This window comes from Dermacentor silvarum, chromosome 3 (assembly GCF_013339745.2).
Source record: "Dermacentor silvarum isolate Dsil-2018 chromosome 3, BIME_Dsil_1.4, whole genome shotgun sequence".
NCBI lineage: Eukaryota > Metazoa > Arthropoda > Arachnida > Ixodida > Ixodidae > Dermacentor > Dermacentor silvarum.
The window spans coordinates 56,244,867-56,265,684 of NC_051156.1; the positions used below are offsets into that span (position 1 = coordinate 56,244,867).

The window sequence follows — 20,818 nt, forward strand, 5'->3', positions numbered from 1 at the left end:
TTGTGCATATCTTGAAAGGGATCGCCGACGACGCCTTCAGCCTTTTAATGTGTAGAAATTGTTCTACAGTCGACGCCATTATAAAGGAGTGCCGGCGCATTGGCCATTCGTTTGCCCGGCTTCCCAACACGGCGGCAACTTCCTCTTGCGAAGACCGCACGGCTGCACAACCGTCGGTTCCACCAGATCAGCTGACACGTATTGTACGCCGCGAACTTGACGCCATGACGCCTGCTCCAGTTCACGCCTGTGACTCGAGCTCGATTACGGCTCCATTCGTTCAAGCCATTGTCCGGCAGGAGCTCGCCAACATGGGCATTCACTCTGTGTGCATCGTTGCCAGCCCAACACAAACTTCGTGGCGTCCGCCCTCTTCTTATCAAGAGCAGCGATACGCTACTCGATATCGCGACCCTGCTGCGTGGCGAACCCCTGACGATCGACCGATATGTTTTACTTGTCACCGTATCGGCCACGTCGCCCGTTATTGCGCCACCCGCTGGTCCTCGGCGCCTCGAACGCTGTCTACCCCTTACCGCCGTCCCGAGAGCACCCACATTCCACCTTCAACCCAGACCTATTTCCCCAACGATGGTGTTTCCCCCAGGATAAGTAGCCGCTCCCCGTCGCCGCGTGGTCACCAGTCACGCTCGCCTCCAGGCCGTCGCCCGTCGTCGCGGTCACCACAGACTCGCCGCTCGTCGTCCCCCTTCAGCCCTACTCGTGCCTATCAGGAAAACTAAACAATGCAGCGCCCGGAGGTGACGCTGCATTGACGACTGCCACCAAAAATCCTCTTCTGACGCTGCCGACAAGACGAAGCTTGTTAGACGTTAATGGCGTAACTATTTCTGCACTCATCGATACTGGCGCGCACATCTCTTTAATGAGTGCAGATTTTCGACGACGCCTTCATAAAGTGCTCACGCCTGCCGCCTCCCGTATCCTCCGCGTCGCTGATGGAGGGACTCCTGCCGTTCTTGGGATGTGCACCGCCCGCGTCTGCATTGCTGGTCATCCCACTTCCGTCGAATTTGCCGTCATCGAGAAGTGCCCCCATGACCTTATTCTCGGCTCAGATTTTCTTGTCCACTCATTCTGCCCTCATTAATTGTGCGACCGGTACTCTTCAGCTTGAGCTGCCCCATCCTCCCGACAGTCCAGCCGGCATAACGCCACGCTTATGCTCTCGCCACCACGTTCGTTTGCCGCCTCAAGCTGCTACATACGTTACTTTGACGTCTTCACGCGACATTTCCGATGGCGACTACGTCTTGGCTCCGATTATCGACGTCCTTTAGCGCTGTATCGACGAAGCGACAGCTGTAGTGGCACTCGTACTGCAGTGGCCCAATGGAGTTAATTCAACACTTATTAAGCCATGATGCACAGAAAATTCTAATTACAAAATTGTACCGCAGCCTACTTACCAGAAGCTGTTTCGGAGTGTCCCAGATTGCTCTTTATGGATCCAACCTTGAGTGGTCTTTTGCGTCCCTGCTGACAGAAGACACTGCTTAGGGCCGCCAGCTCGTGAGGGTCGCCTATTTTTGTGCCGGTACCATGAGCCTCCACGTAGTGTACTTGCAACGGATCAATGTTCGCTTCAGCGTAAACTTCACGAAGGAGCTTCGCTTGCAGCTTTGTTGACGGGACTGTGAGTCCTGCGAAGCAGTGTAATCCAAACTCATGCCAGGCCGTACGCGCGATCGTGCCAATTTCCTGGACGGAAAGCCTGTCGCAAATTATGCAAGTATATTTCAAACTCGCAAGCAAAACAGTGTTATCCCCTATCAGGGGTGATTTTACGTGGTCTGTGGATAAATTTGCCAAATTAAACGAAGCATTCAAAACTCTATTCCAAAAAAGGCAAGGCAGTAGGATGTCGCTTCGTACATTTTCTATTTAGTCAATTGAATTTGAGGGTAATTAAGTATTTATTCTAGGGTAGCCAGTAACATTGCATTCGTCAGTACAAAATTGCGTCCCAGGCTCGTAGCAGCACGTGCACAGTATATTTCTTTGCTACATGCATTAGAAGAAAATAAACAGTGTTCTTTCAACATTGCTTCCCTAAAGTGGCACGTCGAATGTCTCTTCAAACGTGTTGGTACATTCGGCATAGTGTTTCTTTGTAGAAATGCGAAGCACATTGAAGTGCAGTCACGACACATTGACTATGCAGGGGAATAAATTTACACGAAGGTCAACTTCAGTTGCTTTATATGTCACAACTGAGCAGAAGTTGCAAAAATAGGTCGCGTCCTTAAATGTGGGCACGGTGCCGAGCTCTTTTCAACTATAAGCCATGTGCAAAAGTAATTTTATCAAAAGGCAGCATGTGTCGCAAAAAATAAAGACCGCACCTTTCGTCGCTGGAGGGTGATTCCACGAGAGATCAACACGGGTCCAAAAATTCATATTTTAGATTTCATTCAATATTTTATATTCTGTGCGCATATCACTCGGTAGTACGAAAGTGAATTTGCCTTCTTTGACAAATGGATACTTTAGGATAAAAAAATATCAAAATTCTTCAGGTTGCAGGCGCAATTTTCATGCACCGGGCATTCTCGCAAATTCACAACAATGTGAAATACTAAATATTACGGCTACAAAAAATGCATTTTCTTGCGTAAAACGTACACGTAAAGAAGAGTCAGCTAGTGTTGTTTGAGGATTCTGTGCAAAACGGAAGTGTTTTAGATAAAATTCTTAATTTGCTACACTTTTGGAAATTTGCTATATTTACGAATTTTTATCTACTAAACTAATGCATGTAGCCTTTTGAAATTTGGTCGGCTATGAGACCTTAACCTGTTTAACGATTGTGCTGAATATTGTTGCTGTAGCACAAATTCCCATTTTTACAGTTTGCCTCAAATGTGAAGTTTTGAGGAAAATAAACACTATTCAAAAATCAAAATAAAAAAACCATCGTTAACTTTTCTCAAAATTTCATAAACAGCTGTCCACAGACACTGGAACAAGAACATTAAAAAACATCTTGGATTATTTTGTTTTTCATGACAATATAGGTGGTAGAAATGAGAGCTTCGCCAGGATGCAGCAAGGTGCTAAGAAATAGGGACATCGGGGTAAAAAGAACGTCCATTAGCCTCTGACTTGCGTAAACTTGGCCATGATCGCGACACAAGGGTAATTTACCCTTATGGTTAATACTTATGCGTAAATTACCGTTTAGTACAATACTCATTCTCTTGAATGTGAGTAAAGATACGTCAACAGAGCAACTCTTAAATGGCTGATTTTATTTAACAACTGTGCGTAGCTTGCAGCGCAGATAATTGCAGATTTAACGGTGAACTACCTATGCATGTACACAAGTAAGAAAATTTACGGCAAGTAAAAGTCTCTAAAAATGTCGTACTCGCCATGGCTCCGTCGGCAACGTCATTATACAGTATAACCTAAGATACGGTGGTGGTGGTGGTGGTGGGAGGGGGGGGGGGGCGATGGTGTTGGTTAGGGCTGATTTAGCTGGCTGATAGTGCCAGAGGTTGCTCTCTTCTACCGCCTCTTTAAAAAGGGGGTTGAACAGGCGGAAAGAGGCGCGACACCTCCTCTCTCAGAAACTTATGTGTTTTGGAAAATATTACCTGTTCCGCGCACTATTAAGGAAATTGTCTTCTGTGCTAAGCCTCAAGTAGAGCGTTTCTGTTTTTATTGAAGTATTGGCAGGCACAGATGAACTGTTCCGCATTAACAAGGAGGGGGTGGGGGGTTTCCCACAACTACTTCTTACTCTATGAAACAGCGTATATCTTCTGCGTGGTGGATTCCTTAAACTACTCCTGGATGGTGAGGTGATATTCAAAGTGCTCAGAACTCTTTATATAAGGGGTGATTCATTGGCACTCTTAATTTAATCTCCTGCATCCTTGCCTGCAATTCCAACATGTGGCGGTATCCACTGAAACTTGAGAATGAAATGCCTATTGCTGAGCTCCTTAGCTAACACCGATGACTGTCAACCGAACTTGCTGCCATACAATGCACGGGATAATTGTTGGAGCACCGCTGGCAAATCCGAAAGGATGATAGCGTGCTGAGAACGCGTCCTCAGTTTACGAAGCGCTGCAGTAATGGCGGCTATTTCCACATTTTCAATAAGACCAACTGATCCAGAGGGCCAGATCACGCAGATCTAATGAAGCGAATCTAAAAAAGCTTGCTCTTAACAGGAAGCTTTAGCTCGGGCCCAACTCTGATGCCGTCTATTCAAATACATGTGAAACGCAGAAACGATTGTCTGAGATACCCACTAGGCCGATTTTACTTAAATTTGTTGCACATGAGAGAGAAAGGTATATTCTAGGCACTGTCGGACGCGAAATGTCGATTTCTGGCCTGCAATATTTAACTAGAATTTTCAAGCATTGGTAAGTTTGAAAAAAAAATAGAAGCACGAAGTTTATTTACAAATTCGTAGCTCTGCACCTATATAAAAGATATCGCAGACCTGTGAACGGCATCTATTAGAGCATTCAAAGCAGACAAAATTGATATGCCAATTTATATCTAACGTGAATTTGTTACATTGTTTACAAGGACTTTGCACACAAAATACACACAAAAGCACTGCACACAAACACAACAAAAGGTTCTACACACAAAATAGTAGTGTATTTTAAAGCCATGTAGAATATAGCAATTTTGTACACTTTATATTTACTTCTTCTTTTTTAAAGCCATGTAGAATATAGCAATTTTGTACACTTTAGATTTACTATTCGGTGCAGTTTACAAGATTGTGATATCATATTTCATTGCTGAGTTAGAGTTGTAAATTTGATAGTTTTGTTTTCTGAAGCTCTGCTATATTGTCAATTTTATTAAACAGTTGACAACTTAAATTAAAGAATCGCAACCAACAGCCACTATAGTTTCACTTTTCTTTTAACTGCAACAAACGTCATCAAATGTGGTGCAGTGGTTGCCGAGAAAAACGAATTCTCGTTTTACATGTATTTAGATCGGAGCACCCAAGCTAAAGCTTCCTCTTAAGGCGGCGGCCACACCGCCAGCAACTTTCAACGTATTTCGCATTACCACCTGTTTGCGACCACCTCCCACGAACCCACTCCCCATTCTGCTACACTCTACCAACTCGTTCAAAAGAGACGATATTTAGAAGAGCATCATCTGAAAGCACTAACAAAATATGGACGCGAATGATGGCCCAGTAGCACAATTTACGTCAGAAAGTTAGGCATTCGAGAACTGCGTGCTTGCAATCATAATACTAGTTTAGAAAAACTGCCCTTTTGTCACAATCATGGCCAAGTTTAGGCACGTCAGAGGCTAATGGACGTTCTTTTTACCCCGATTTCCCTATTTCTTAGCACCTTGCTGCATCCCGGCGAAGCTCTCATTTCTACCACATATATTGTCATTAAAAACAAAATAATACAAAATGTTCTTAATGTTCTTTTTTCAGTGTCTGTGGACAGCTGTTTACGAAATTTTGAGAAAAATTAACGATGGGGTTTTTTATTTTGATTTTTAAATAGTGTTCATTTTTGTCAAAACTTCACATTTGAGGCAAACTGTAGAAATGGAAATTTGCGCTACAGCAACAATATTCAGCACAATTGTTAAACAGGTTAAGGTCTGATAGCCCACCAAATTTCAAAAAGCTACATGCATTACTTTAGTAGACAAAAATTCGTAAATATAGCAAATTTCGAAAAGTGTAGCAAATTAAGAATTTTTTCTAAAACACTTCCGTTTTGCACAGAAGCCTCACACAACACTTGCTGACTATTCTTTACGTATACGTTTTACACAAGAAAATGCATTCTTTGTAGCCGTAATATTTTGTATTTCACAGTGTTGTGAATTTGCGAGAATGCCCGGTGCATGAAAATGGCGCCTGCAACCTGCAAAATTTCGATATTTTTTTTCTCCTAAAGTATATATTTGTCAAAGAAGGCAAGTTCACTTTCGTACTACCGAGTGATATGCGCACAAAATATAAAATATTGAATGAAATCTAAAATATGAATTTTTGGACCCGTGTTGATCTCAAGTGGAATCACCCTGGAGTGTGCTAGCTCCTATATGTTATAGCACGGATGTTTCCCATTTATTGGCATGATGATGCGCTTTAGGAACGAATTCAATTCAATACAGAGAATGCGAAGGTAAGCCACACAGAACTCATTATGATTTTATTCATGGACGACGGACTGGCGTAGTCATTGTTCTAACCTTGATATGAAGAAAAAGTCAGCGTAAGCGAGCAGCCGTTGGGTAGCGAAAATGTCGCTGGTGGCATTAAAGCAGAAAAAGGGCGAAGGCACTTCAAGGACACTTGGCGTTCATGCGACAAAACGGAAATATTTACATATAGAATGAAAATGAAGTGTGAGTGAAGGCCTGCATTGACATTTTTTCCACTTTATAGATATCATAACCATCAACAATCTATTTCTTATGTACACTGCGGGACGAAAGCCTCTACCTGCCATCTCCAATTACACCTGCCTTGCTCTAGCTCATTCCAGCTTCCGCCTGTAAATTTCCTTATTTCATCAGCCCACCTTGTTTTCTGCCGTCCTCGACTGCACTTCGCTTCCCTTGGTACTCATTCTGTAACTCTAATGGTCCACCGGTTATCTACCCTACGCATTACATGGCGCGACCAGCTCCATTTTATTCTCTTATCAATAGAATATCAATTATCCCCGTTTGCTCTCTTATCCACACCGATGCCTTCCTATCTCTTAACGTTACGCATTAGATTTTCCGTTCTATCGCTCTGTGTGCGGTCCTTAGCTTGTTCGTGAGCTTGTGCGTTAACATACATGTCTCTGCCCCATATCTTAGCACTGGTAGAATGTAGTGATAATACACTTTCCTTTTCAATGACAGTGGTAGGCTCCCGATCAGTATTAGGCGTGTGTACTTCAGCCCATTTTTATTCTTCCGTAAATTTCGCTCTCATAATCAGGACCCCTTGTGAGTAATTGACCTAGAAAAACGTACTCCTGTACAGACTCTAGAGCCTGACTGGTGATCCTGAATTCTTGTTTCATTGTCAGGCTATTGAACATCATCCTTGTTTTCTGCATATTAACCTTCAAGCCCAATTTTACACTTTCTTGGCTAATGTCCTCAATCATTCATCGTAATTCGTCGCCAGTCTTGCTGAACAGGACATTACGTGCAAACCGAAGGTTGCTGAGATATGCGCCGTTCATCGGGATCCCTTAGCCTTCTTGAATAGCTTGAATACATCATCTAAGCATGCAGTGAGTAGCATCGAAGAGATTGTGACTCCTTGCCTGACCTTTTTCTTGACAGGCAACTTTCTACTTTTCTTGTACAAAACGAAGGTAGCTGCGGAATCTATGTTGATATTTCCGAAGATCGCACGCCACCTGTACTCCTTGATTATGCAATGCCTCTATGACTGCTCGTATCTCTACTGAATCAAATGCCCTTTCATAATCTATGAAAGCCATAGAGAAAGGTTGATTGGACTTAGCATATTTCTCAATTACCTGATTGATGGCATGGATGCGATCTATTGTAGAATATCTCATCCTGAAGCCAGCCTGTTCTCTTGGTTGATTGAAGTCAAATGTTGCCCTGATTTTATTGCAGATTAGCTTGGTGAATATTTTATAGAATACTGAAAGCAAGCTAATGTGCCTATAAAGTTCTCTAACGTCTCCCTTTTTGTGGATTAGTATAATATTGGGATTCTTCCAGTTATCAGGTACACTTGAAGACGTGAGGCATTGCGTATAAAGCGCCGCAAGGTTTCCAAGCATATCTCATTCGTCTTATATTAAATCGACAGTCATTCCATCTCCTCCAGCTGCTTTTCCCCGGTCCATGTCTTTCACGGCCCTTCGAACTTCATCGCTAGTTATAGAGGACGCCTCTGCATCCTGTTCATCACTACTTCGAATGAAAGTAGCTTGGCTGCTTTGGGTAATGTAGAATCTGTATAGAATTCTTCTGCAGCTTTTATTCCGTCATCGAAACTGCTGATGATATTACCCTGCTTATTTTCAGTGCATACATCTTGCCTTGTCCCATGTCAAGTTTTCTTCTCGCTGATTTTATGGTGCATCCATGTTTTACGCCTTCCTCAATCTTTCCCACGTTATAATTTCGAATATGCCTTACTGATAGCTTGTTGAATTGTTCTAGCATTTCAGCGAATTCTACCTGATCTCTTGAGTTAGACAATTTAAGGCTTTGTCGTTTCTTGATTGGTACATCGTTTACTTGGGAGAGCTTACCTACTGGTTTTCTCGGTGCCTGACCTCCCACTTCAATTGCTGCTTCTGAAATCATCCTTTATAGATACATATTTCGTTAAATTAGATAAAATTGCGGCACAGTTAGCTCATGCAGAATGCATAATCACATGCATTCAACTATGTCTGAGCGATGAATTTCTCTTAATCGATTCGCTCACCGCCACTCTTGTAGCCATCCGCGTTGCTCTTGACGTGGACCACTCTGGCGTACACACGGCGAGCTTCTCGTGCTCGTTGGATGAAAAAGACGCCTACTGTTTCACTCCGAGCGTAGCCATTGCCTGTTTGCGGAAATAAAACATGGTTACCTGGGCACACAATATGCTCAGCAAAAATGATTCGCGAATTAAGAACGTTCAGCTTATGTGGCCGCACCTTTTTTGACGTTCTACGGCACGCCTAAAGTCATGTCTTGTTATGTTGCGGTGTTCAGTCTTTTAAGCAATCGGGGTAATGGAAATCAGAGAACCCACTGCTTTCTTGTATTGATCAGGTTTTGGACAGTTGCCATACTGAAGTCTTCGGACGTCAATATGGATCCGCCCGCTAAACTAACATGCGGTTCACTGTGATCCTAACTAATGTTCTCTCGATGACTTGAGCAATTGTGCACACCACCACGTACAACCATTCGATCACAAAAAATGATGGCACATGACAGATAAGGAGCTTTTTTTCGGAACTACTTAAATTCACTAAAACGTAATTTAAGAAAAACACGAATATTTGTTATCGGACCAAAATGCAACGCTATCAAAGCATATGTATGTTTTACATGTCAGCTAGAGCAACTTTACAACAAGAAGTAATGAAATAATATGCAGCACATTTAACGAATGACAAGGTGTAAAGTTAGGATTTGAATCTTTTCGATTTGAAACACTTCATTTAATGACGTTCTGGCCCGAAAGCTTCGTTGAAAATGCCTTTTCATAACGATCCGATGTGATTTCCGTAGAAAATCATTAAAACACTGACAATTAGTGGCAATGCTGTGCTCGATGAACACTGTGAGTAATACCTGGAGAGAGCGATTCTTTCGGCTTCAAGGCTTATGCAACCTGCTGTGCAATCTCTCGCAGGATCTTTTTTAGCAGCATTGAAGGCCGTAACAAAATGAGGAACACAACTTGCAATGAGACGGCCACATTGCTCCGATCACATCGTGTGAAAAGCGCTCTCCTATTGAGCCAGTGGATTTGGCTCATTTTGATCGGTTCCTTAGCAGGATCTGGCTCATTTCTCATCCAAAATAGGATCTTCAGACATCGTTCACTTGCCTTATTTGACCAATTTCGTTGTGATACGTTGGCAGTACAGCTGTATCTCAAAGTTTCGGCTTGTGGATTTGGCTCATTTCGAAAAAAAAAGAAAGCTCAAATGAACACACGCGCCGAACTAGAATGTCATCAAAAACGCATACACGCACCAAACTAGAATGTCATCAAAAAATGCATGCTCACATTCTCATGGAGCTTTATCTCAGACAATCAAACATGCCCAGCTACGGCAGGAAGAAGTAATTTCTATAATAAGACCGCGATTACCAATACTCGTGTTAGATCCTATGATCGTGTTGTGGAATTAAATTTTAACACCTGCAAAGATATTTTAACATATCACCTTATTCGACGAAACTCCTTCCTTAATGTAATTGGCGTGGTTTGAAAGACCCGTCTCTCTCTCGAGAAGGTTTATGTATGTAATCTTTTGCTTTATATTGTGACTGGTTTGAAACGGTTTGGCACTTCTTGGTCGTCCAGTTACAGCAAAATGAAACACGACCGAGTTCCTAAATTTTCAGCAACCACTGGAACATATGTGTACTACAGTAGCGTCCCCGAAAATACATCTTAAATAAGCCCAGTTAGTTGTATAGACTACCGCGTATTACCGCATAGACTCGTGTAAGGGCCGCACCCACAACTTGGCAGGCCAAAATTTGGTGAAAACATTTCCTACGGATAAGCAATCGCCTTCGGTGCCCCGATGCCACGCCCGGGCATAGGCGAATTTTTGCGCGCTGCGAATTTGCGCATGTCGATACTAGATGGCGAGAGCCGGAGTGTATGTAGGTCACCGGCTGGGTGGGCACCATTTTGGCCAAAATGTTTGGTCCCTTGTAAGGGCGAACCTCGTCAAAATTCTGAGAAACGTATAGACTGGTGTGTTACACCAGTCTATATTATAGCATGTATTTCAGCTATTTTAATATACTCCTAAACAACTAGCTCTTCCAAAGTTACTGCGTTTCAATAATACCGCGGTTACCCATTAGCGCGCTTGTTTTTTAGGGGCACGAGCATCAAGTGACATTCTTGTTTCTGGAGCAGCAACTTCCGGTTAGGGACCGACTTTCGGTTTGCGACAGAGGTGGGACGAAATTAAAAATAAATCATAAAAAATAAAACAGGCAGATATTCACAAAAGGTGCCTTGAAATCACGCGCGCCAGCCGTCTCCTGGGCCCGTCCAGTTCATCACGGCTACGTGCGCGAGATATCTGCAGCGAAGTGGGCAACAAGTGTTCACAAGGTGTCATCAGCGCGGGGCACGAGGAAAAGAGACGTGTGGAACTCTTGCGAGAAGACTGTGTATGCTGCAGGGAGACTCTCGCTTAGCTCTTTGCCAAGTACAAGTTTGCCCAACGTAAACTAATGAAAGTACCTTAACTCAAATTCCTAAAATACATAATGTTCCCGCAGAAGAAAATCTTATAGCAGAAATCCCAGGCAGGCACATAGTGCCAAATAACAACACACCTGCCGAGTCACTATCTAAATTCTTAAATCACCATCTGTCAAACATGCCAACCACTCTACCATCGTTTGTTCAAGATACGCCCCACTTCCTTCGAATTATCGACTCAATTAACACTAACTAAATCCTCTCCAACCGCGCTATTTTAGTAACTTTATATGCTTCTGCTCTTTACACTAACATACCCATGAGTGAAGGAATTGAAGCCCTGTCGAAGTCCCGTGCAGCCAATCCTCAAGCACGCGCTCCTGAAGTTTATCTGTCACTTCTCGACTTAGTTCTCACGCTCAACTATTTCGAATTCGATTCGATTCACTACCTACAAACTTTTGGAACAAGCATGGGAACACCATTCGCTCCCACGCATGTCTACATTTTCATGGGAGAGCGTGATGCAAACCTGATAAAATCATGCCCTTTCAAGCTCCACACCTACCTGCATTACATCGACGACATATTCTAATATGGGAATACGGCAGAAACGCGCTAACCGACCTAATTAGCCATTTCAATCGCTTTCACTGTTCACCACTCTCCTAGTCAGATAAACTTCCTGGACACCACGTTTTACATAGAAAATGGAAAACTCAGAACAACACTTTACGGAAGCCTACGGATAGCCAGCAGTATTTAGACTACACCAGTCATCAGCCGCGACACTGCAAGCGAGGAATTTTTGTCGGACAAGCGAAACGAATAAGAAGAATACGTAGCAAAAACAACGATTATATCCACCCCCTAAATGACCTTAAAGTAACGCTAGCGGAAAGAAACCATCCACAAATCTCTCTCGACCGGGCTTAAGACGTCGCGTAAAGATAGAGAGGCAGACGGCATTAGCTAAGAAACAACCTACACCAGAATCTGATAGACCACCCGCCTTTATAACAAAATATTCTAATGCCCTCACAAACATAAACAACATCCTAGAAAAATACCACCCGATATTGTCAAGTAACGAGCATCTGAGAAAAGCGTTCCCGGATGTACCAAGGGTTACCTATCGCCGCAACAGAAACGTTGAAGATATTGTTACGGGGATAGCGTTTATTTAGGGAGTATTGCTATATACAAGTTTTGGACAAGCAGCGGCGACGGATGCAAGGCTGTCGCGTGCCTCTGGCTACTTCGTCGCCGTCGTCTTCGTCCGACCGACAGTAGCCGCCCCTTCACTGTCTCGTGGCACTAACCCCCCCCCCCCCACCCCCCACCCCGGGGCGAGAGCGCCGACCCGGTGTTTGCTACGACGGACCAGAGGGTCCAGTTACGTACGGCTTAAGTCTCGCAACGTGCACGATAGCAGAGGGCGGGGGCCTAGACAGCGCTGGCCCGGTGACTGGCTCGACCTCATACGTAACGTCGGTGACTTGACGTAGCACCCTGTAAGGACCATCGTAGCGGGACAATAGCTTTTCGGAGAGACCGATGCTGCGGGACAGAGACCACAGCAGCGCGAGGGCGCTTATGGAGTAAGAAACGTCTCTGTGGCGACTATCATACAGGGCTTTCTGGGAAGCCTGAGACACTGTGAGCCGTTCACGTGCGATCTGGCGAGCTGTGTCGTCGCGCGCTAGGGCGTCGCGAACGTACGTGGTGGTTGAGCTGACAGGAAGTAAAGTATCGAGAGGCAGAGAAGGTTCGCGTCCATACAGGAGATAAAACGGGGAGTAGCCATTGCTGTCATGTCGGGACGAGTTGTAGGCAAAGTAACGTACGGCAAAGTACGACTTCAATTGATGAACATATTTATGGAAGAAGGACAGCAATGCCACGTCACGAAGACTGCTTAGTGCAGGAAGCGAAAGGTCAAGTTTGATTCGAATTATGCTTGAGTGCCTATTGTAATTGCGGGAAATGAAACGACTAGCTCGGTTTTGAATGGCTTCTAACAAGCAGATTAGGTACTCGTGATGAGGAGACCAAATCGGGGACGCGAACTCGAGCTGTGGACGGACGAACGTCAGGAAGGCTAACTTGTGGATGTCAGATGGAGAATTTCGTAGGTTGCGACGAATGTACCCTAGTGTTTTTGAACCATTAGCGCATATGTTTGTTATATGAGAGGCCCAGGAAAGATTTGGTGCGAGATGAACGCCTAGATATTTGTACAGTGAAGCTTCGGATACTAGATCCGCATTTATATAATAAGTTCCTAGCCTATTAACATTGTTCCCAGCCTATTAACACCTCGAATTCCTAGAGGTGATCGTGCTCAGGCATGTGATGGACGACGCGAAGTTTGATGGAGGTAGCGGTATGATTTCGACAGCGGCGCCGCCAATCGACAAGGGGAAACACATTTGGATGGGTGGGAATAGCGGCGAAAGGCACACTTCAAGAGTGCCAGAGAGTTATAAATATATATGCATTGCAGTCGCGCTAAAGAAATGGAAAACTATTGGATAGCTAGGTGTGAGACTCGCTGCAAAAACATTCATTAGACTGTTTCAGGTATCCGAACTATCCTTAACGGGAATCAATGAGATGAGTTTCGATTGAGCTCGTTACATTTTTCAAAAGCGGAAGACGTGCCTAGAGGCAGAGTCGACTGCAATATTTTGTTGCTGCACAAAAATATCTAGATTTTCGGTGCGATCATTTTAAAGGAAAAACAAAAATTAAATAAGTTTTCAAGAATTACTTAGAGTACCTCGATAAAATTGTAGCAAATAAATTCTGAAAAGTTCATTTGCAACTTTTTTGTATCTTAAGGCACAGGGTAACTTACTACGGGTTTCCATTAATTTTCTTCGTTATATTTTCAAGCGAGTTGAATATTCTGCCGTAGGTTAATTCACAATTAGCCCAACTAATTAAACTGACACTTTCAAGTGTATATTGTTCTTAGACAAATGCTTTAAGTCTACGCGGATGCTGCAAAATTTCTCAACATTGGGGAGGGGAATATGAAAAACAAAATAGAAATGCAGAGCATTTTATTGCCTCAGTAAATTCTTATTTTGAATGCTATTTCCACTCGTTAAGTGGCTCGACCCTCGTGTTCGCAGCCTTGTATATGTTTTTGTAGCACTAGGTGCGTTGTCTGCGAATTTACCTGAATAAGCAAGGAGATCATACTTTAATCTGGGCGGAGAAAAAAAAACAACGAAAGCCTACGTTGTAGATGCACTGTACTGAAACACAATTAGGCAGAGTCTAAATATGCATATATTTCTAAACAAGGATGCCTAAATTGTCGATAAAAAATTGACATAATTATAATGAAGCCGAATAAACCAATAAAAATGACATGTTCCGTGTGAAAATATGATGGGCGTTAGCCTTGTGGGTCAACAATTTCTGTTTAATGAAAAAAAAGGAAAGCTTATAGTGGCCGTGTATTATCGTATTCCCGAAAGCCAGTAACCAGCGTATCTAAATTTACATTCGCGCCAAAATTATTGGCTCGAGTTCCATCACTGTATCCGAATGACTATATGAGATTCAAAAGTGAGATTAAATGGCGGGCCGCGGCGTGTACGGTAGTGTTCACCTATGCCTTCGCAATATTATGTTGCCACACTCTTTAAAGCACGAGCATGATGATCAACCGATGTGCTTTTCTACAACTTCATCCCTAAATGTAAGCCGGGGTTCTGCCACTCCCGGTGGTTGTTAGTCTGATATCCCTCCCTATTTCCTTAACTGTCGATTATAGGGTTTGTTTTCATACCAAATATTCACATAATAATCTGTGCATGTTCGGCTAATGAAATAAACAAATGAAATGTTTATTTCTCTCGCAGTTAAATTAACAAGTAACCAGCAGGAAGAGATGCAGGGCAAAAACCTGCTTTCATGCAGCTTGAAGACCACCCGGCGGCCGTTGATCACATGAAAGTATATTCACAATAATCGAGAACTCGAGCTAGCTTCGTATAGGCAAAAAGGCAAATGGGTCGAACAGAACCGGGCCGGCCGACCTATGTTACTTTCGGGCTCGGGTCAGGCCCGGACTTGAAAAACCGGCCCGTGCAGTGCTCTACTTCAGATAGATTCCCATACCGTCACGTAGTAGTGACGTTGAAGTAAACAGCCGTAAAACTGTGTATGACGAAACTGATTCTTTATTGGGCGAACATGTGCCCACAAAAGCAAGCTACACTTGAAGCACAACGAAAGCAGCGAATACAGTCGGTGATCGTCGAAATCTGATCAGCGGCGAAACGCGTCGGCTTTTATACATGAGTCATTAAAGGCCCCAGAATAATTCCTGGTACCTGCATGTCTTCCAGAAAGTTCTAGATAATTCGCGTCGCTCATACAATCAGATTACATGAGCGTCGGTGACAAGAGACAACCGATAGAAGCATCGATAACGTTCGAGAAACTTCCCATACATGCAGGCGCGTACTGTGCCTAGCGATAACGTTTAACAATTTTTAGCCGGTGAAAAGCGGTCACCGGTGAAAGATAAACATATAAACCCACCGCTTAAAAAACATCGTCCCGATGCTACAAACAAGAAAGCGAAAACACAACCACGCGTACAGAGAGAGAGAGAAAAAACAACAACAACAAGCAATAACAAAGTAACAAAGTACCGAAGTTCTTTAGCGGGCGTAGAAAGGCTCAAGACGCACCACGTAGATCACTTCAGGTCGTGCCCGGCGCCGCTGTGCGAAATGCCGTCTGGCACGACGTCATAGTCCAGTGCGCCATTACGTCGGATTATCTTGTATGGTCCGAAATAGCGACGTAACAGTTTCTCGCTAAGTCCTCGTCGGCGTATCGGAGTCCAGTCCCAAACACGGTCGCTGGGCTGGTACGCGACGTAGCGTCGTCGAAGATTGTAGTGTCGGCTGTCGGTCCTCTGCTGGTTCTTGATGCACAGGCGGGCGAGCTGTCGACCTTCTTCGGCATGCTGCAAATAGCTGGCAAAGTCGAGATTTTCTTCGTCGGTGACGTCCGGTAGCATGGCATCAAGCGTCGTTGCCGGGTTCCTTCCGTAGACCAGGTTGAACGGCGCCACGTGCGTCGTTTCTTGCACGGCCGTGTTGTATGCGAAGGTCACGTGCGGATGGATGGCATCCCACGTCTTGTGTTCGACGTCGACGCACATTGCCAGCATGTCGGCGATGGTCTTATTTAGGCGCTCGGTGAGGCCATTCGTCGGTGATGAGGACTTCTGCGGCACCGTGACGCAGGTGGGTGTTCTCAACGAAGAATCGGGCTACCTCGGCGGCGCTGCCTTCGGGCAAGGCTTTTGTTTTGGCGTAGCGGGTGAGGTAGTCCGTAGCTACGACGATCCATTTATTCCCAGACGTCCACGTCGGAAAAGGCCCCAGTAAGTCCATCCCGATCAGCTGGAACGGTCGGCGAGGTGGCTCGATCGGCTGTAGAAGTCCGGCTGGCCTTGACGGCGGTGTTTTGCGTCGCTGACAGTCTCGGCATGTCCTTACGTAATGGGCGAGTGCGGGAAAAACCAAGGTGTCCAGCCGTTCGGTCGTCATAGAGAGCTTGCAGAACGTCTGGAAGCAATGTTGAGGGTACCACGAGGAGGTAGTTGGCTCGAAGAGGCGAGAAGTTCGTTTTTAAGAGAATGTCGTTTTGCAAGAAAAACGACGCCAATCCTCGCCTGATCACCTTGGGCACAATGATGGTCTTGCCTTCCAGGGAGTCTACAAGGCTCCTTAGTTCCAGGTCAGCTCACTGTTGTTGGGTCCGAAGAAAGTGTCGTCATCCTGGTCGTCCTGTGGCGGCTGTTCGACGGGGGCGCGAGGCAAGTAGACAAGGACTGATGGGTCCCGACAAAGGGTCGTCATCCTGGTCGTCCTGCGGCGGCGGTTCGACGGGGGCACGAGACAAGCAGTCGGCGTCAGAGTGCTTTCGCCCTGACTTGTAAACGACTGGTGATGTCGAATGCTTGAAGTCTCAGACTCCATCGTGCGAGGTGGCCTAAAGGATCCTTCAAGTTGGCTAGCCAACACAATGCGTGGTGGTCGCTCACAACTTTGAAGGGCCTGCCATAGAGGTGGGGGCGAAACTTTGATGTAGCCCAGATGATGGCGAGGCACTCCTTTTTGGTTGTGGAATAATTTGTTTCCGGCTTCGACAGCGACCAGCTAGCGTAACTTACAACCCTTTCTAATCCGTCAGTCCTCTCCACAAGCACGGCGCTGAGCCCTACGCTGGTTGCATTGGTGTGCACTTCGGTATCGGAGTTTTCGTCGAAATGTGCAAGTATTGGCGGCGATTGGAGGCGTCGCTTCAGTTCTTCAAATGCTTCGACTTGCGGCGTCTCGCACTTGAACTCGACGTCGGCCTTCGTGAGGTACGTCAGTGGCTCAGCGATCCGTGAATAATTCTTGACGAAGCGCCTGTAATAGGCGCGCAGTCCAAGGAATCTACGGACTGCCTTCTTGTCGATGGGCGGAGGAAAGTCAGCGATGGCCAGTTTTCTGTGGGTCAGGGCAGACTGCAGACTTGTTGATGACGTCGCCCAAAAACAAGAGCTCCTCGTATGCAAAGCGGCACTTTTCTGGCTTTACCGTGAGTCCGGAGGTCTTGATTACTTGAACTGTTTGAAAGCGCCGGAGGTGTTCGTCGAAGCTTGAGGCAAACACAACGACGTCGTCCAAATAGATGAGGCGGGTCTGCCACTTCAAGCCTGCCCGTACATTATCCATGATGCGTTGGAAAGTCGCAGGTGCCGAGCAAAGACCAAACGGCATGACCTTGAACTCGAACAGTCCGTCTGGTGTTATAAAGGCAGTCTTCTCCCGGTCCCTCTCGTCGACTTCGGCTTGCCAGTAGCCGGTTTTGAGGTCCATTGACGAAAAACTTTGCGTTGTAGAGTCGATCCAAAGCGTCGTCAATACGTGGGAGAGGGTATACGTCCTTTTTCGTGATTTTATTGAGGTGACGATAATCGACGCACAAACTTAGCGTTAAATCCTTCTTCGTTACTAACACCACGGGGGACGCCCACGGACTCTTGGACGGCTGGATGATGTCGTCCTGTAGCATTTCGTCGACTTGTTGCCTTATGGCCTCGCATTGCGCGCCGAAACTCGATATGGGCTCTGACGGAGTGGGCGGATATATTCGTCGGTTATGATGCGGTGCTTGACGACAGGGGTTTGTCGAACTTTTGACGACGACGAGAAGCAGTCCTTGTATTGCAGGAGCAGAGCTTTTAGCTGTTCTTTCTTATGATTGGGAAGGTTCTGATTGACGGTTCTGTAGTACCTGAAGTTGGTTCAGGTACTACAGTCGTCATTGCAGGTGTACTAGAATCAGTGAAGGGGAAAGCACTGCTAGCTTGTACTATTTCGTCGATGTAGGCGACTATGGTGCCTTTGTTAATGGGCTTGTATTCGTGGCTGAAGTTCGTGAACATCACTCTTGCTTCCCCTTCACGTAGCTCAGCTATGCCTCTAGCAACGCAAATTTCACGGTCGTGCAGTAAATGATGATGGCCCTCGATGACGCCCTCCATGTCTGCAGGCACTTAGGTACCGACGGAAATCCTTACGCTGGAGCGAGGCGGAACGGTGACTTGTTCTTCTAGCACATTCAAGGCATGGTAACTGATGTTTGTATCCGGTGGTATCGCATTGTGCGTTGAAAGCGTTATCGACTTGGTCCTCAAGTTGATGACTGCACCGTGTTGGTTTAGAAAGTCCATGCCTAGGATAACATCCCTGGAACCGTGCTGCGGAATTAAGAAGCTCGCCGGATAAGTGCGGTTGTTTACCGTGACTCGCGCTGTGCAGATTCCAGCCAGCGTTATTAGGTGTCCTCCCGCTGTCCGGATATCGGGTCCTTGCCAGGCCGTTTTCACCTTCTTCAACTTGGCGGCGAACTCGCCACTGCAGACGGAATAGTCAGCTCCAGTGTCGACGAGAGCGGTGACATTATGACCATCGAATCGCACGTCTAGAACGGTAGACCATCTTCTGGCGTTACGGTTAAGTCGTGGCGTCGGATCACAGCTGCGTCGGCTTGCTCCGCTGCTGCTACGTCGCGTTGGTAGGTCTACTTTCGGCGGCGAAGTGTTGTCGTCAAGGCTCTTGCCAGGCGCTATGCTGATACCTCGTCATGATGATTCGCGAATCTAGTTCGTCGGCGGCGGAGTATCTTCAGCATTGCGTCGTATAGCAACCGCACCTCCATCGGTTGCTGCCTTTAGTTTCCCGGATAAGGGCTGGGAGATCGGCCCCGGGTTGGGCCGCTTACAGCCGGCGATGCTGGCGAGATGTAGCGGCCTGGTGACGGCGAGCGTGAGGGTCGTCGTGGTTGCCACTGGGCTCTGGCGAGGTGGTCGGCAATGTCACGTGGCCGCTCGCCAAGCTGTGGACGTGGCGCGTTGACGGCGAACCCTTGCAGGCCCACAAAAGAAAGCTACACTCGAAGCACAACGAAAGCGGCGAACACAGACGGCGAACGTCGAAATCTGATCAGCGGCGAAACGCGTCGGGTTTTATACATGAGTCATCGAAGGTCCCAGAATAATCCTTGGTACCCGCGTGTCTTCCAAAAAGTTCTAGATAATTCGCATCGCTCATACAATCAGATTACATGAACGCCGGTGACAAGAGACAACGGATAGAAGCATCGATGACGTTCGAGAGACTTCCGATACATGCAGGCGCGTCCTGTGCCTAGCGATTGCGTTTAACGTTTGTTAGCCGGTGAAATGCGGTCACCGGTGAAAGATAAGCATGTATACGTTTCAATATGATTATGCAAGATTGAGTAAAGCAGCTTAAGACGTAACCTGCTTCCCTGTTCGAGCAAAAGGATCCAGTCAAGTTATTTTTTCCTCTTGCACTTAGAAAGCGGTTGTATATCCCCAGGACGAACAGTGTCGCGACGGATTGTACTTTTTCTAAAGCATTATTATGCCAAAAAATGAATTGTTGGGCTTTACGTGCCAAAACCACGATCTGATTATGAGGCACGCTGGGGTGGGGAACTCCGGATTAATTTAGTCCACGTGGGGTTGTTTAACGTTCACCCAATGGCGCACTGATATGCACATCAGAAACCACCTTCAACACACAGCATGCCTACACCAACATTGGTAAAACTTGTTTTTTACGCTGCTCTTTCACGTTAATACTTATGTGTTTTTAACTTTGTTGCAAGAAGTGAAGGGCATGCCCTGCATTTCTAACTACGGTACTAACACGTTATGACCAAGAGCCATCCTCTGACAGCATAAGACCTAAATATTTTATTGGTGAATTATTTTTTTATTTCAACTGGCCACTTAACAAATACTTATATATGATTTTGTTACATTTTTCTAGTGAAGCTGCTACATAATTATTTATGTTTAGGGACATGCTATTAGTTACACACCATTTTCATACTCGCCAATAAAAGCAATGACTCATTAGATGCCCTTGCACACAGTACACAATCGTCCACAAAACTGTATCCCGGTTCGATAATATCACACATATTGCTAATAAAAAACCGTGCACTCGGCCGCGCAACGCTTGAAACTGCGAAGCTGTGTGATCGTAGCCCAGCTTTTCCCTGAAGTGCACGCGAACTTTTCATCTTATCGCTCGTGTAGATGATAATTTCTTTTCGTGCGTCTCGGACTTACGGCCGACACGGCGCGTTCCACAGCGCAGCTTGCAACACCGACACCGCGTTCCAATGCCGACATCGCGTTCCAGGAGACCCGCTTCGTGAATCCGTCGCTCTCTCTCTCTCTCTCTCTCGCTCTCATAGCACGCAAAACCTCTTCACCTCGCAGAGCACGAGCATACAAACGCGCCAGCTGTGGACGAATACACGACC

At 45.7% G+C, this 20,818-nt stretch overlaps 1 protein-coding gene across 1 annotated transcript in view; it reads right to left on the minus strand.

Moving 5' to 3' along the window:
- LOC119444367 (fatty acid synthase-like) overlaps nucleotides 1-20,818 on the minus strand; it is a 296,692-nt gene that overhangs the window by 234,619 nt on the left and 41,255 nt on the right. The window contains exons 5-6 of the mRNA XM_049663302.1: nucleotides 8,459-8,581; nucleotides 1,431-1,664 (exon numbers count right to left, since the gene is read on the minus strand). Of these exons, the coding sequence (XP_049519259.1) occupies nucleotides 1,431-1,664; nucleotides 8,459-8,581 (357 nt within the window). The remainder of the gene's footprint in view (nucleotides 1-1,430; nucleotides 1,665-8,458; nucleotides 8,582-20,818) is intronic.